The sequence below is a fragment of the Dromaius novaehollandiae genome, chromosome 16 (genome assembly GCF_036370855.1).
Source record: "Dromaius novaehollandiae isolate bDroNov1 chromosome 16, bDroNov1.hap1, whole genome shotgun sequence".
NCBI classification, from domain to species: domain Eukaryota; kingdom Metazoa; phylum Chordata; class Aves; order Casuariiformes; family Dromaiidae; genus Dromaius; species Dromaius novaehollandiae.
In genome coordinates, this window is record NC_088113.1 from 19,908,704 (window position 1) to 19,922,503 (window position 13,800).

General features: G+C 62.8%; 1 protein-coding gene across 1 annotated transcript; it reads left to right on the top strand.

Annotated features, from left to right (window-relative positions):
* The first annotated feature begins 287 nt into the window (after window positions 1-287).
* On the top strand, window positions 288-3,877 carry SOX18 (SRY-box transcription factor 18). The gene is made up of 2 exons (XM_026092883.2): window positions 288-928; window positions 2,230-3,877. Exons 1-2 carry the CDS (start codon window positions 517-519, stop codon window positions 3,078-3,080), a joined length of 1,263 nt encoding a protein of 420 aa, XP_025948668.2. The 5' UTR covers window positions 288-516; the 3' UTR covers window positions 3,081-3,877.
* The last annotated feature ends 9,923 nt before the right edge of the window (window positions 3,878-13,800 follow it).

Genomic DNA, 13,800 nt, shown 5'->3' on the forward strand with positions numbered 1-13,800 from the left:
AAAAAAAAAAAAGAAAGAAAGACAGAAAGAAAGAAAAAGGAGGGAGAGAAAGAATTAAAAGCCCTCCTCCTTGGAAGGAAGGGACCTGGGCAGCGGCGTCCACACCGGTCCCAGCACGGCCCTCCGCAGCCTGCTTTTCCTGCTGGTGCCTGGGGACGCCCCCCTTCCTCCTCCTCCCCCTCTCCTCCTCCTCCTCCTTCTCCTCCTCTCCCTCCCCTCCTTCTCCTCCTCCTCCTCCTCCTCCTCCTCCTCCTCCTCCCCTCCGCCCCGCTGATTGGTCCAGCCCGGCTATATTTTGCCCCTTCCAGCTCAGCATCATCCCAAAAGTTTTTTTGGGGGGGAAAGGGAAAAAAACAAAAAAACCAAAAAGCCCCAGACAAAAGCAGGCGACCCCAAGTCCCCCCGAAGCGGCGCGGCGCAGGCGAGGGAGGCGAGCGGCGGTGCTCCTGCTCGGCGGACGCGGCGGGACCCGGTTCTCACCCGGTCGAGTCGGACACAAAGTGCTGTCCAGCTGGAATGAATATATCTGAGTCAAACTACTGCCGAGAGGAGATACCGCAACCCCGGGGCGACTGTTCATGGGTCACCGCCGCGGCGCCGGCCGCTGAGCCCGGGCTGGCCTTCGCGCGCCCCGCCGCCGCCGCCGCCGCCGCCGCCGCCGCCGCGTCCCCCGCCAGCCGCACGCCCAGCCCCGAGCCCGGCTTCGCCTTCGGCGCCGCGGCCCCCGGCGCGGCCCCCAGCCGCACGCCCAGCCCCGAGCCGGGCTATGGATACAGCCCTCCGGCGGGCCGCGCCGAGGGCAAGGCCGGCGAGGACTCCCGCATCCGCCGGCCCATGAACGCCTTCATGGTCTGGGCGAAGGATGAGCGCAAGCGGCTGGCGCAGCAGAACCCCGACCTGCACAACGCCGTGCTCAGCAAGATGCTGGGTGAGCGGGGCCGCGGTGCCGGGAGGCTGCGGGAGCCGGGACGCGAGGGGAGAGAGGGCTGCGGGAGTCGGGATGTAAAGATATGGGACTGAGGGAGTCAGGATGCAAGGGTAAAGAGGGCTGCGGGAGCCGGGATGCAAAGGATATGGGACTGCGGGAGCTGGGATGTAAGGGTACGGGGCTGTGGGAGCCGGGATTCAAGGGTAGAGAGGGCTATGGGAGCCGGGACACAAAGATTTGGGGCTGCGGGAGCCGGGATACAAGGGCAGAGACGGCTGCGGGAGCCGGGATGCAAGGATATAGGGCTGCGGGAGCCGGGATGCAAAGGTATAGGGCTGCGGGAGCCGGTATGCAAGGGTACAGGGCTGCGGGAGCTGAGAGGCAAAGATATGGGACCACAGGAGCCGGGATGCAACGGTACAGGGCTGCGGGAGTCAGGATGCAACGGTACAGGGCTGCGGGAGCCCGGACACAAGGGTGGAGAGGGCTGTGGGATGCGGGCTGCAAGGACCTGGAGCTGCGGGACGCAGGGCTGTAAGGGCACGGGGCTGCGGGATGCGGGGCTGCGGGATGCAGGCTGGAGCTGCAAGGATGCGGCACTGCAGATGCGAGGGTGCAGGGATGTGGGCTGCAGGCAGCCAGGATACGGGGCTGCGGGATGCAAGGCAGCGGGATGTGGGCTGCAAGGATATGGGGCTGCAGGATGCAGGACTGTGGGATGCGGGAATACAGGTTTGTGGGATGCAGGGATACGGGGTGTGGGGAGCTGGGGCTGCGGGAGGTGGGGTTCAGGGCTGCAGGGACACAGGGCTGCAGGGGCAGGATATACAGGGACACAAGGCTGCAGAGCGTGGGATACGGGGCTGCGGGCTCCAGGACACGGGATACGGGGCTGCAGGATGCAGGATGTGGGAATACGGGAAGCGGGACACGGGCCGACAGGGCTGCAGGATGCAGGGACATGGGAAGCAGGATATGGGCAGGCAGGGCTGCAGGATGGGGGTTGCAGGGCGGGATACAGGGCGGCGGGGTGCGGGGATGAGGGATTCAGGATACGGGGCTGCAGGATGCGGCGTTTGGGAATAGGGGATCTGGGATGCGGGATGCAGGGAAGCGGCACTCCGGGTGCGGGGCTGTGCCGAGGGAGCAGCTGCCCGGGACCCCTGCCCTCACCCAGGACCCAGGTTAAGCCCGGAGATGGCCCCGGGAGCCCTCCCGCACCCGAAGCGCCCCATCCGCGGCCGCCCCGCCGCCGCCGGGCAGCCGAGCCGGTTTCACAGAGCCCCGCTTTCCCCTTGCAGGCCAGTCGTGGAAGGCGCTGAGCGCCAGCGACAAGCGTCCCTTCGTGGAAGAGGCAGAGCGGCTGCGCATCCAGCATCTCCAGGATCACCCCAACTACAAGTACCGCCCAAGGAGAAAGAAGCAAGCCAAGAAAATCAAGAGGATGGAACCCAATATCCTCCTCCATAACCTTTCCCAGCCTTGCAGTGACAACTTCAGCATGAGTCACCACGGCGGCAGCCAGCCGGGCCACCCCCAGCCTCCCCCACTTAACCACTTCAGAGAACTCCACTCCATGGGGTCGGATATTGAAAACTATGGCTTGCCAACTCCCGAGATGTCTCCCTTGGATGTCTTGGAACAGACCGAGCCGGCGTTTTTCCCTCCGCACATGCAGGACGACTGCAACATGATGCCCTTTCGCGGCTACCACCACCACCCGCAGCTGGAGTTTGCCCCGGAGAAGTGCATGGGGCGGGACGTGGCGGGGCCCTACGCGCAGACCCCCTCGCACCTGGCCGAGGCCATGAGGACTCCCCACCCCTCCAGCCTCTACTACAACCAGATGTGCTCGGGAGCTCAGGGCGGGCTCTCGGCCCACCTGGGCCAGCTCTCGCCCCCGCCCGAGGCCCACCCCCTGGAGAGCGTGGACCACTTGAACCAAACCGAGCTCTGGACAGACGTCGACCGCAACGAGTTCGACCAGTACTTGAACATGAGCAGGACTCGGCCTGACGCCTCGGGACTCCCTTACCATGTCTCCCTGTCCAAAGTGACTCCTAGGAGCATCTCCTGCGAGGAGAGCAGCTTGATATCCGCCCTGTCCGACGCCAGCAGCGCGGTTTACTATAGCCCGTGCATCACAGGTTAGGTCTGCCCCCCCGCCCGGCGCCGCCGGGGAGCCCCGGCTCTGCCCGAAACCAGACGCCGCCTCCCTTTAACCGCGAGCTCCATCGTATTTAGAGTATCTCATTAAATGCATCGCTTTCATCTTCTTTTCTTTTTTTTTTTTAAAAAAAACCGTGCTGACGTCACTGATATACCGTATACCTATATAACACAGCTAGACGCCTTTCCAAAGCCGAGGCCGCCCGCGCACCGGCTCCGTGCCGGCCCTGCGGCTGCAGCTCCCCGGGGACGCGGTCCCACCCGCTCGGGGGGGGGGGGTTTAGGCAAACTGCAGCGAATCCTGCCCAAAAAGCAGCGCCGAAGCGAAGCGCGGGGCAGCCGGGGCCGCTCGAGGAGCGCTCTGCAGGGACGGCCAAGGATGCGGTGCCTGTTAGCGGGGGTCTTTAGGACAGTTTTTACTGTATTATCAGCAATATATTTTAATTGGGCAACAAAACTATATTTTTACTAAGCATTTTTATATATAAAATGATATTTAATGTCTTTGGGGGTTTTTTTTATTAGACTTTTTAAAAATAAATCAAGGGATATCCATGAGATCTAAAGCATTTATGTAGCAAAGCTGGATTTAAAAAAAAGAGCAACGAAAAGGAAAAAGGAGTTATTTTGTGAAAAGGGAATTGCAATGTAAATATTATGGAACAATTGACTGGAATTTTGTACAAAAGAAAAATACGACTGCAAACACTTTTATTGACTAGAACTGTATGGAGAGCAAACTGTTTTATACCGGTTAATTATTAAAACATCTTCATATAATTGCTCCCATCTTGTGTGCTTGTTGTGCGAACACATATTTTCCCCCAATACACGCTGTCCCAACCGTTTCCAGATTGCTGCATCCGTTGATTCATGTTTTGACAACCTGGCAAATGTATTAATTTGGGGCCCGGCGCGGGTCGCGCGCAGCCCTCGGCTCGCCGTGCCGTGCCCGGCCGCCCATGAGCTGCCGGCGGGGAAAACCCGGCAATCAACCGTGCCATTCCCTCTGCAAACGCCCGCGTGGTTTCCATCGGGAAGCATCGGGTTGGGGGGGGTCGTTCCTACAAGCCCCGTTTTCCCGTGGGACCCCCCGAAACGGCCGGCGTCCGCCGTGCTCTGCCCAACGCCGCGTTTACACAGGGGAAACGACCGTATCTGGTGCCTAAAGACCGAGCGGCAGCCGTTCCCCCAACAACGAGTGATTTCAGCCAGGCCGATATAGCCAAAAAAGGCTATTCAAAAAAATGACTAGAAGAGGAGCTTTTTTGCTGTTGTTGTTGGCAGAGAATTGCCTTTTAGGGGAAATGGATATTTAACAAATGACATTAATTTTCAAGCTTCTCCTAAATTAAATTCACATCAGTGTTAACAGGACTCAGTCCTGACTCACTTCTCTCTTTTTTTCCTCCCTTTTTCTCCCCGCGGCGCGCTGGGACGCGGAGCCGTCCGGGGCTGGCGCTGCGCGTTCCCGCTAGCCGAGGCGCGCGCTCCGCCGCCTTTCCATATACAGTATGCAAAAAGGGGGAACACATGGAAAAATGAGCTCACTACCTACACGGGAGGGCTGGCGCCGGGCCACGAGCAGCGCGGCCGGCATGCGCCGGCGTCGGCACCGCGGCAAGCCAGCAAAACGCCCCTCGAGCCGCATCCTGCGCCCGTGCACGGCCGCGGGAGGAGGGAAAGAAAGCAGGAAAAACGGGAGAGGGAGAAAACGGGAGCGCGGGTTTGGGGCAGATAACGGCAGGTAGAGGCGCCCGGGCCGGGCTCTGGTTCCTGCCCCTCGGCAGAGCCTCCCGGCGCACAGCATCCCGCGGCCGGGCAGCACCGTCCTCCCTGCCAGCTCCTGCTCGGCGCTGGAGAAAACGAGCTATTTGCACCCAAACTTGCCGTTTCGATTTTAATTAACCAGCTATTGCAAGAAACGGTGGCTCCTTCGTGGGCTTTGACTAGCTGCACTGGAGGAGATGCTGCTAAGCCGCTCTTTTCCCGCGTACTTTGCCCTGGAGGTTTGGCTGGATTTGCTTTTCGTCCCCGCAGCCTCGCCACGGCGCGAGCCCCCCCGGTCCCACCGCAGCCCCTCACCCCGGCCTCCCGGCAGCGCCGGCGCGGGAAGCGCTCCCCGAGCGTGCTGTTCCGCGGAGCGGCGGCGGAGCGGTGCTCAGGTGTTACGGGGAAATGGGAACGGCTCTGCTGGAATAGTTTGGGGATGATTTCACTGCTGTTATGGCTCAGGCCGGGGCTGTTTCCACGCAGCCCCTTCCGATTTTATGACTTAAGCTCTGCAAAGCTCGGTGCCTGATGGGCTCTTCCCGGCGAGGAGCAGCCGGGGGCTCTTAGCAGGTCGTTACTGCCCAAATGTGCACGACGTATTTGACAGGTATATTTAAAAGCTGACAGCCCCGTCCTGCCGGCTGGGCTCGCCTGGGGCTGCTGGCGGGGTCTGGGGGGGGGGGGGAGCGGGGAGGGGTCCTTGGCTTCGCGGGCAGGGGCATCAGCCCTGCACCCTGCGGTGAGCGTGCAGCCGTGTGCGTGCGTGTGCATGGCCTCGTGCGTGTGTGCGTGTGCATCGCTGCGTATCAGGGGGTCCATGCGTCCCCTGCACGTGTGCATCACTCGGCAGCTGTGCATGTGTGTGTGCATTGCTGTGCAGCCGTGTGTGTGCGTGTGCACGGCCACGTGTGTGCACCAGTGTGTGTGCGTGCATCGCTGTGTATCTGTGTGTGTATCCACGTGTGTGCGTGTGCATTTGCAGCCTCATCTGAGTGTGTGCATGCATTCACGTGCGTGTGCACGATGCATGTGTGTGCATCCGTGTGTGCATCCATTTGCACCTATCCACGTGCGAGTGCATCCGTGTGTGCCTGCATCAGTGTGTGTGCATCCGTATGTATGGATTCGTGTGCACGTGCATCTCTGTGCGTGTGCGCAGCTGCGTGTGCATCCATCTGCATCTATCCACGTGCATGTGTGCGTGTGCACCTGTACGTGTATCTGTGTGCGTGTGCATCCCCGTGTGCGTGTGCATCGGCGTGCGCGTGCACCCGTGCGCGTGTGGGCTCTGCTGCAGGCTCATCGCTCAGGTTTATAGACGTTCTGCTTTTTTATGGCATTACAGAGCGCTCGATGACATCAGCCAAATATTAAAACAGCATGTGCCAGCCGGCCCGGCCCGGGACCGCGCCGCTCGCGGCTACGCGAGGGTGAGGACGCCCCGGCGGCGAGCGGGGCTGTGGGCGCGGGGCGCGCGGTGGCCGGAGCATCCCCAACCGGTGCCCGAAGCGGTGCCAGTGGCCTGGCCGAGGATGCCCTCCTTCTCCTCCTCCTCCTCCTCCTCGTCTCTCCACCCACACGCTTGCGAGGCAGCTGCTCCGGAGGCTTGGTGGGGATTTTTTTTACTTTTCCACCAAAAATATGAGGATTTATCAAAACCAAACCTGTTTGTGGGAAACGGCTCCCAAACATTTCCTGACTCGAGAGAAAAAAAAAAGAGTGCTGGGAAAAAAAGAAAAGTTTCCAGGTTTTTTTCGATTCAGGGCAAGGTTTTGGGATGTGTGACTTGCGTTAGATTTTCAAAGGTTAAACAAAGGGAAAAGGTCAGAATCCCAAGAAAGGTTTCGCGGTACGCCGAGAGGAGCCTTCCACGACCAGCCCGAACGAGACGCTGTCTCAGCTCGCCCGTTCCCAAACTTTCCCAAACTTTCTGCTTTGCCGCCCGGTTTGGGAACGGAAATGCTTTAAAATCGCAGCGCGTCTTGCAGGACAGGAAAGCCACGGTTTCCTCCCCGGCGCTGCTCGGCGGTGCCCGGAGCAGGACGGAGCAGAGGGGCGATGGAGGGCTACCCCGGTCCTTCCCCCCAGCCGCCGCGAAGCCGGAGCCCGGCGAGACGCTATGTCACGCTCTGCCCACCCGAAATCCCCCCGCGAGGTCCCGCGGGCGACGTTTCTGCCCTGCTGTCCGCTTTGGACAACACACGTTAAGCCCCAAACCGGCGAGGAGGCAGGAGGGAGGAAGAGTGTGGTTGGGAGGGCAGGTGATGAAGATCCCGGGCCGCAGAAGGGTTTCAGCTCTGCAGCTTTGCATCGGCAGCCAGGACTTGTTTTCCGCCCTCCCCGCTTGGCTTCGGAGCCCGTTACCTGGAAAACAGCTACGGAGAGCTGCCGGAAGAGTTGGGCCTGTCGTGTCACCAATATCACAGGCTCTGCCAAAGAAAAGGAAAACACGCCAGCAAGGGGTCCCTGAACGTGCCCTGGAAAGTCTCCGCAGCCTGAAACGAGTTCTTCTTTCGCAGAGCCCTGCTGCCGTCCCCGGGCTGGCGCAGCCCTCCCCTCGCCACGCAGCCCCGACGCCCGGAGCGATGGCCACACCAGACGCCCCGGGCTGTAGGGGAGGCCGTTTGGGGCGCAGGGTCCTCGTGGCGGGAGCCACGGGGATTTGGGGTGGTTTGCCCCAGCACACACGAGCTGAGCCCCGCTGACGCCCGTCGGCTCTGCTCTGTGTCCCTGCGCCGACCCAGCGATGCTGCAACGCGCCCGGCGCTGCATGAGCTCCTGGCAGAAATCAGGCTGGTTGGGCTCCCTGCGGGTCCCCGAGCCGCCTGACCTCCCCCAGCCCAACCCAAACCAGCCTAACCCTCCGCAACCCAGCCTAACTCACTCTAAACCAACCTAACCTGCCCCAATCCAACCTAACCTGCCCCAACCCAACCTAACCCACCCTAATCCCCCTCTTAACCCAGCCCAGCTCAACCCTACTAACCCAAACTAACCTCCCCCAACCCATCTAACCAGCCTAACATCCCTCTAATCCAGCCCAACCCCCTTAACCTGATTCCCCTTTTAACCCAGCCTAACCTCCTCTGAACCCAACCTAACCTGCCCCTAAGCCAACCTAATCAACCTAACCCAATCTAACCTGCCCCTAACCCAACCTGACCAACCTAACCTCCCCCAAAAGCACCTAATCTCCCCCTAACCTGACTGTATCCTGCTTCTAATCCAACCTAACCAACCGAACCTCCTCCCAAACCACCCCCAACCTGCCTCTAACCTGCTTCTAAACCAGTCTAACCAGCCTGACCTACCTGTAACCCAACCCAACCTCCCCCAACCCAACCTAACCTCCCCCTGACCCCATCCAATCTCTCCCTAACCTGCCTCTAACCCAACCTAACCTCCCCTTAACTCAACCTGACCTCCCTCTAACCCAACCTAACCAACCCAGCCTTTCCCTAACCCAACCCAGCCTCCCCCTAACCCAACCTCCCGCCCCGAGCAGGTCTCTCCATCACCTCCCGTGCGGCCGAGCTCCGGCCCTCCGGGCTGGCAGGGAGGTGTTGGTGGGACCCCCTCCTTGCCGCGGGCTGGCCGCCCGGGGGGGGCTGAGCCCTGGCGGGAGCTGAGTCACCCCCCCCGCCGCGCGGGAGCGTCACAGACCGTCTGAGGCCCATCGGCAGAGTCAGGCCGGGCCGCCGGGCCGCTCCGGGAAGGCGTCCAGCCATCCGTCGGAGAGAGGAGGCTGCCTAAAAATGCCTCTCCTGGCTCCTCTCCACGCTCCGACCGGCCCATATGGAACGAATGTACATTTTCCATCGATTGTTTGTATTTTTCATTTAAAGAAAGGAAAAAAAAGAGACAGAAATAAAAGCAAAGGGGTTATACATGTATGCAAAGTGTCAGCGGCGGCAGATAGGCCCCATCGCGGCGAGGGAGAGACGCTGGCCACCGTTCAAGAGCCTCCAACGTAGGGGACGGAACAATAAACTTTAAGTGTGTTTTGACATATTTGGTGGTCTCGGCCTCGCGCTTCGTGAGCGCTGGTGCACGTTGCAGAGGAGCCGCCCGGCTCGAGGTGGCTGGCGGCGGTGCGGGGAAGCCCCCGGCCGGACCAGCCAGCCCGGAGGCCGCGGCGGTCCCGGCACGCGCAGCCGAGGAGGATGCGGGAGGAGCACCGCGGCCCCGGCAATGCCGGGAGGGCCACGGCTTGGGGCGAGCAGCGGCGATGAGCGGCGCAGGGTGTCTGCGGGACACCGTTGCACGCTGCTGCAGGCTGTTGCATGCTGCTGCACACCATTGCACGCTGCTGCACGCTGTTGCACGCTGCTGCACGCTGTTGCACGCTGCTGCACGCTGTTGCACGCATCCCCGGGCGATGCTCGGCCACGTTTCCATCAATGCAGAGCTGGACGCGCTGCTTCGCCCCGCGGTCCCTCGTGTCCCCACCACCGCGAGCAGGGAGACGCGGGGCGAAGCCGGGCCGGCTGCGGGAGCATCCCTCGACACGCTGCCCGCCTCCCGTCCGACCGGGGCTGCTCACAGAGATGGACATGAAAGTGGAGCTTGGCTCTGTTTTCTCTCTCATTCAGAACATTCAAAAACTATTAACTGTGGTGGGGGTAAGAAAGCAGCTGGTTTTAATATCGTGCTCTTCCAATTGTGTGCTTTTTCTTTTTCTTTTTTTTTCTTTTTTTTTTTTTTTTTTTGCTTTTCACGAGCACTTTAAGTGACATGGTTACATGCATTTGATTAAAAAGCTGTAATTCAGCGAGTGCGTTTTCTTGTGCTGTTTGAAGCGGCTTAAAGACGCAGGGTGCATTTACAGCGGGGCCGGGTCGGCGCGGGGAGGCAGGACACCGGGGCGCTTGGGGAGGGGGGACACAGCGGGAGACCCCAGCCCCGGTGACAGATCCTGCCCCAAAGGGGGGAAAAGCCTTTACGAGGTGCCCCGAGCCTGGGACCGGCTCCCGTCGAGCCGGGGGCAGCGCATCGCTGCCCGGTCCAGGGCAGCCGGCGGGTCCGGGGCGGCCGGCGCTTCCCGGCGGCTTCGAGCCGTGTCTTTTCCTTGGCTCGGCCCGGCTCAGGGATCACCTGCAGTTCAGTTGATTTACGAGCGGAGAATTTTTCGGGCTCCGTTTCCTTCTCATTGTTGTTTCAGTTGCTGCGCTCGCTTCCGCCCGCCTTTGAATAGCTCTGGCCGCGCCGCGAGCGATGAGAATCGCCGGCAGTAAACACTCACACTCGGGCGGAGGGAGGTGCAGGGGGGTCTGGGCTCGCGGTGGGACGTCGCCCCGGTGCCGCGGGGGGGGGATTCAGCCCCGGGTGCTGCAGCGGGGCGGGTGGTTTCACCGGGGGGGGCCCCAAAAAGCGGCTCGCGGCCCGGCTTCGTCTCGGCGATGCATCGTCTCGTGCCGGTGCTGCCTGCCGCATCCCTGCCCGGGGCGGGGGCCGCTGGCGGAGGGAGGCTCCGCGGGGCCGGCGTCGAGCAGCGGCCCTGCCCCTCGCCCGGCGGCGGGGGAGGCTGCGGGGAGCCTGGGCTGATTTGCAGCAAAACCCTAAAAAAAAAAGAAAAAAGGGGGAAACGGAAAAAAAAGGACCCGCAGCCGCAATCTCAGCTCGGCACTCGGGCCCCGCTCGTCACCCCCGGACCGAGGCTGAGCCACCCCATCCCTCGCTGCCCCTTCTGCACCGGGGCCGCCGGACGGAGCCGGGGGGGGCCGGGGGGGTGGCCGCAGCCGTGGGGTCCGGCGGCGCTGCCGCGCTCCCGCGCCGGCTCCTGCCCCCCGCCGCGGAGCCGGGAGCAAACAGGAAGCTCTCCCCAGCGTGATGCAGCGGAAATGAGACAAACGGGCTGGAGCGGCAGCGAGGAAGCGGGCGGAAGCGCGCCGGATATTTGGAACGGCCGGCGAATTCTTGGGCTTATCTCTGCGCCGCAGAGGCCCAGGAGTCCTTACAAAACAGCGCCCAGCTGGAGCGCGGCCCGCGGCGGGGCCGGAGCCGGCCGCTGGCGGGGCGCGGGGCTGCTCCTCACCCCCGTGCCGTGGCCGCAGGGATGGGCATGGGGACGGGCAGGTCCCCTCCCCGCAGAAGCCAGCTCTAGACCTGAAAACCAGGGTCCCGTCCCCTCGTTCCTCTCTTCTTGAAGCCATCGCTCATCCGGGTCCCGTTTTCCTGGCTCGCCCCTGGTTCTCCCTGCGCAGCCCTCTCGCTCGCGCAGTGCAGCCCGGGGCCTGCCACGTGCTCCCGCCGCGCTGCCCGGGCACAAAGGCTTCCTCGCCCCTCAAATCCGCTTCGCTCCCATCCAGCCCTGCCAGCCGATGCTTGCCTTTGGGGTTTCTTTGTTTTTTTAATCCCTTTTCGTAACAATGCGGCGCTGCTGCCGGAGCCGCCGTGCGCAGGGCCTGCCCGGGGAGCAGCAAATGGGTTCAGGCTGCGAGTGCCGCGCTGGAATGCTTTTCCCCAAAGCCGGAGGCTTCCGCAGCCTTTCCCAAAGCCAGGCAGGCGGCCGCCACCGCTTCCCGCGCCCAGCACCCCGGCTCAGCCCCCCGCCCCGGCCGGCCTTCCCGCGGGAGCCGGAGCCGCCGGGGACACAAGGGATGGAGGCGGCGGCCGGTTGCGCCACCTCCCCGCCAGCACGACGGAGCTGCCGCCGCTTGTGCAATGGCCCCGGTGCTCCCGGGGGGGCCGCCGCGCCGTCCCCCCCCACCCCGGGGAGGCACCCGCTCCGGGGCCGGGCAAAGCACCGCCACCTGCTTCCGTGGGGCTCGGCGACGGGAAGCGTCCCGGGGGCTGCCGCGGGGGCCGGGGGGGCCGAGGCAGGTGACGCGGGACCGTCCTGCAGCTGGTGGCCCATCTGCAGCCTCCAGGCTGCAAAGGCTGCGGCGACCGGCTGCTGCCGGGGGGGGCCGGAGAGGGGCACACGGACACGCTCCCGCGCTGGCCCCGGCACCCCCCATCTCCCCTTTTTTACTCCTGACCCGAGATTTCATTCCCCCCCGTTTCCTGCCTCCATGAAAAATCACTTCCCCGAGCAGGTGGCGGTGATGCCGTGGGGGCCCCCGCTGCCGGGCTGCTTTTTTTTGAGGGGGGGGGTAAATTGGGGGAAGAGTTTGTTGTTTATTTTCGTATTTACAAAGCGCAGCTTTTTCCTGAGGCCGGGCATAGGAAGAGGGGCAGGATGTGACCGTCATCCATCGCCGCCTCGCTCACACAATGCCGCGGCGGCGCGGGACGGGAAGACCTCGGCGGGCGCGAGCGGCATCGCCCGGGGCTCGGCCGCGGTGCCGCCCCGCTCGACCGGCCGCTTCCCTCCGCCTCCGCGGGGCAGCGGGAGAAGAAAAGGAAAACTGGGCTCGCGGCGGTTTAATGAGCTCGGCGTTACGAGCTGGGGAAAAGCTGTGGAACACACAAGTGGCAACGCAGGATTAATCTTCCCTTTAGTCTTGGGAATTATGTTTTCATTAATCCTAATTTTTCCAGATGTTTCACTCCTTACACCACGCTCTTCAAAGCCTCTGCGGCTGCAAATTCTAATGAAGCCATGAGAACATTTTAAAGAGCAGGATTCAAAGCTTAAATTGCTTCCTTTTTTTTTTTTTTCCTTTTTTTTATTTTCTGTGTTTTCGGGGGTGGGGACACGCACGCCGGGCTGTTGGGGAGCGCATGTGTGTGCGGTCCGGGGCCTCCCCACGCCGCCTCGCGCAACGTGCGGCCAAGACGCAGGCGGCCGCAGAGCCGCGCGACGCGCCGTGACGTCCGGGCGGACCCGTCCCGCGGACTGCAAAACCTATATGTTCTTATGCAGATGTTTAATGCAGCTGGATGCTGCTGCTGGCGCCCGCGGGAACCGCTCCGGCGCCTCGGGTACCGCCGGAGAAGGGTCCCCGGGAGGGATGCTCCAGCCGGCAAAGCCCAAGGCGCAGCGGCTCCCCGAGGCTCGGCGGGTCCCCAAAGCGCATCGGGTCCCCACAGCCCGTCGGCGGGTCCCCAGGCGGGTGCCGGCAGCCCGGTGACGCAGCCGGTCGGACGGGCCCGCCGGAGCAATCCCGCCGCTCGGGATTCACATCCATGTACTTATATGGCCTTCAAGCCGCGGCGGGAGCATGACCAACGTCTGGAAATCCAGCTCCGGCTAGATCCCTCCATTAGCAATTTCTCGTACATGACTCGGGAGACCGGAGGGATTTGTTCAGTTCGCAGGAGTGTTTTCCCAGTGCCACGGACCGGCTGCTGCCAGCATTGGCTCGGATCTGCCGGATCCTGTCGCCTTACGCGACCCGCCGCGGCTCCGGCCTCGCTCCGTGCGCAGCCCGCAGCGGGGAGCCGGCTCCCGCGCCGCCCCGGCCCCGGCGGCTCCGGCCTCCCGGGGAAACTTCGACCTTTTTTATGGGTGCCATAAAGGTTATTTTTTAATCGGCTCCCAGCGAGGTTTCCCCACCGCTGGGGTCGGTGGCCTGGGGAGCACCGCGGCATCACCGCTCTTTTGCCCCATTTGGTTTTTTTTGGCAGAAGTGAGGCTTTTTGCAGGGAGACGCCGGGATGGGGGGACGGATGGCCACCCCTCACCGCGTGGCGGATCCGGATCTGTCCCCGGAGATGGCTCCGGCTCCACGTTTCTTAGGGCAAAATATTCCCACCGGTGCCATCGCCTGCCGCTGGCAACCCCGGTCTTGCAGCAGGGCCGCGTCGGCCGCCGGGGCCGGGAAAGGCACCCGGAGCATCGCCCCGCGGACGCCCCTCTTCCTCGGCGGTGCCCCATTTCCAGCGCTTGGCGCTGCGAGCGGCCGGGGAGGGTTTGGCAAAGGCGCCGCTCGCGGATTCTGCAACAATAGTTTCCCATTTTGCGCCCTCGCCTGCCTCATCCTCCAGCAGCGATGACGAAGGGCGGCGCGGAGCCAGCGCCCGCGGCAGGGGTGTTGAGATCAGGG

Coding starts and splice junctions, on each gene's coding strand:
- SOX18 (XM_026092883.2), top strand. CDS start 517: ATGAATATATCTGAGTCAAACTACTGCCGAGAGGAGATACCGCAACCC. Junction 929..2,229: donor CGTGCTCAGCAAGATGCTGG/GTGAGCGGGGCC, acceptor TTCCCCTTGCAG/GCCAGTCGTGGAAGGCGCTG.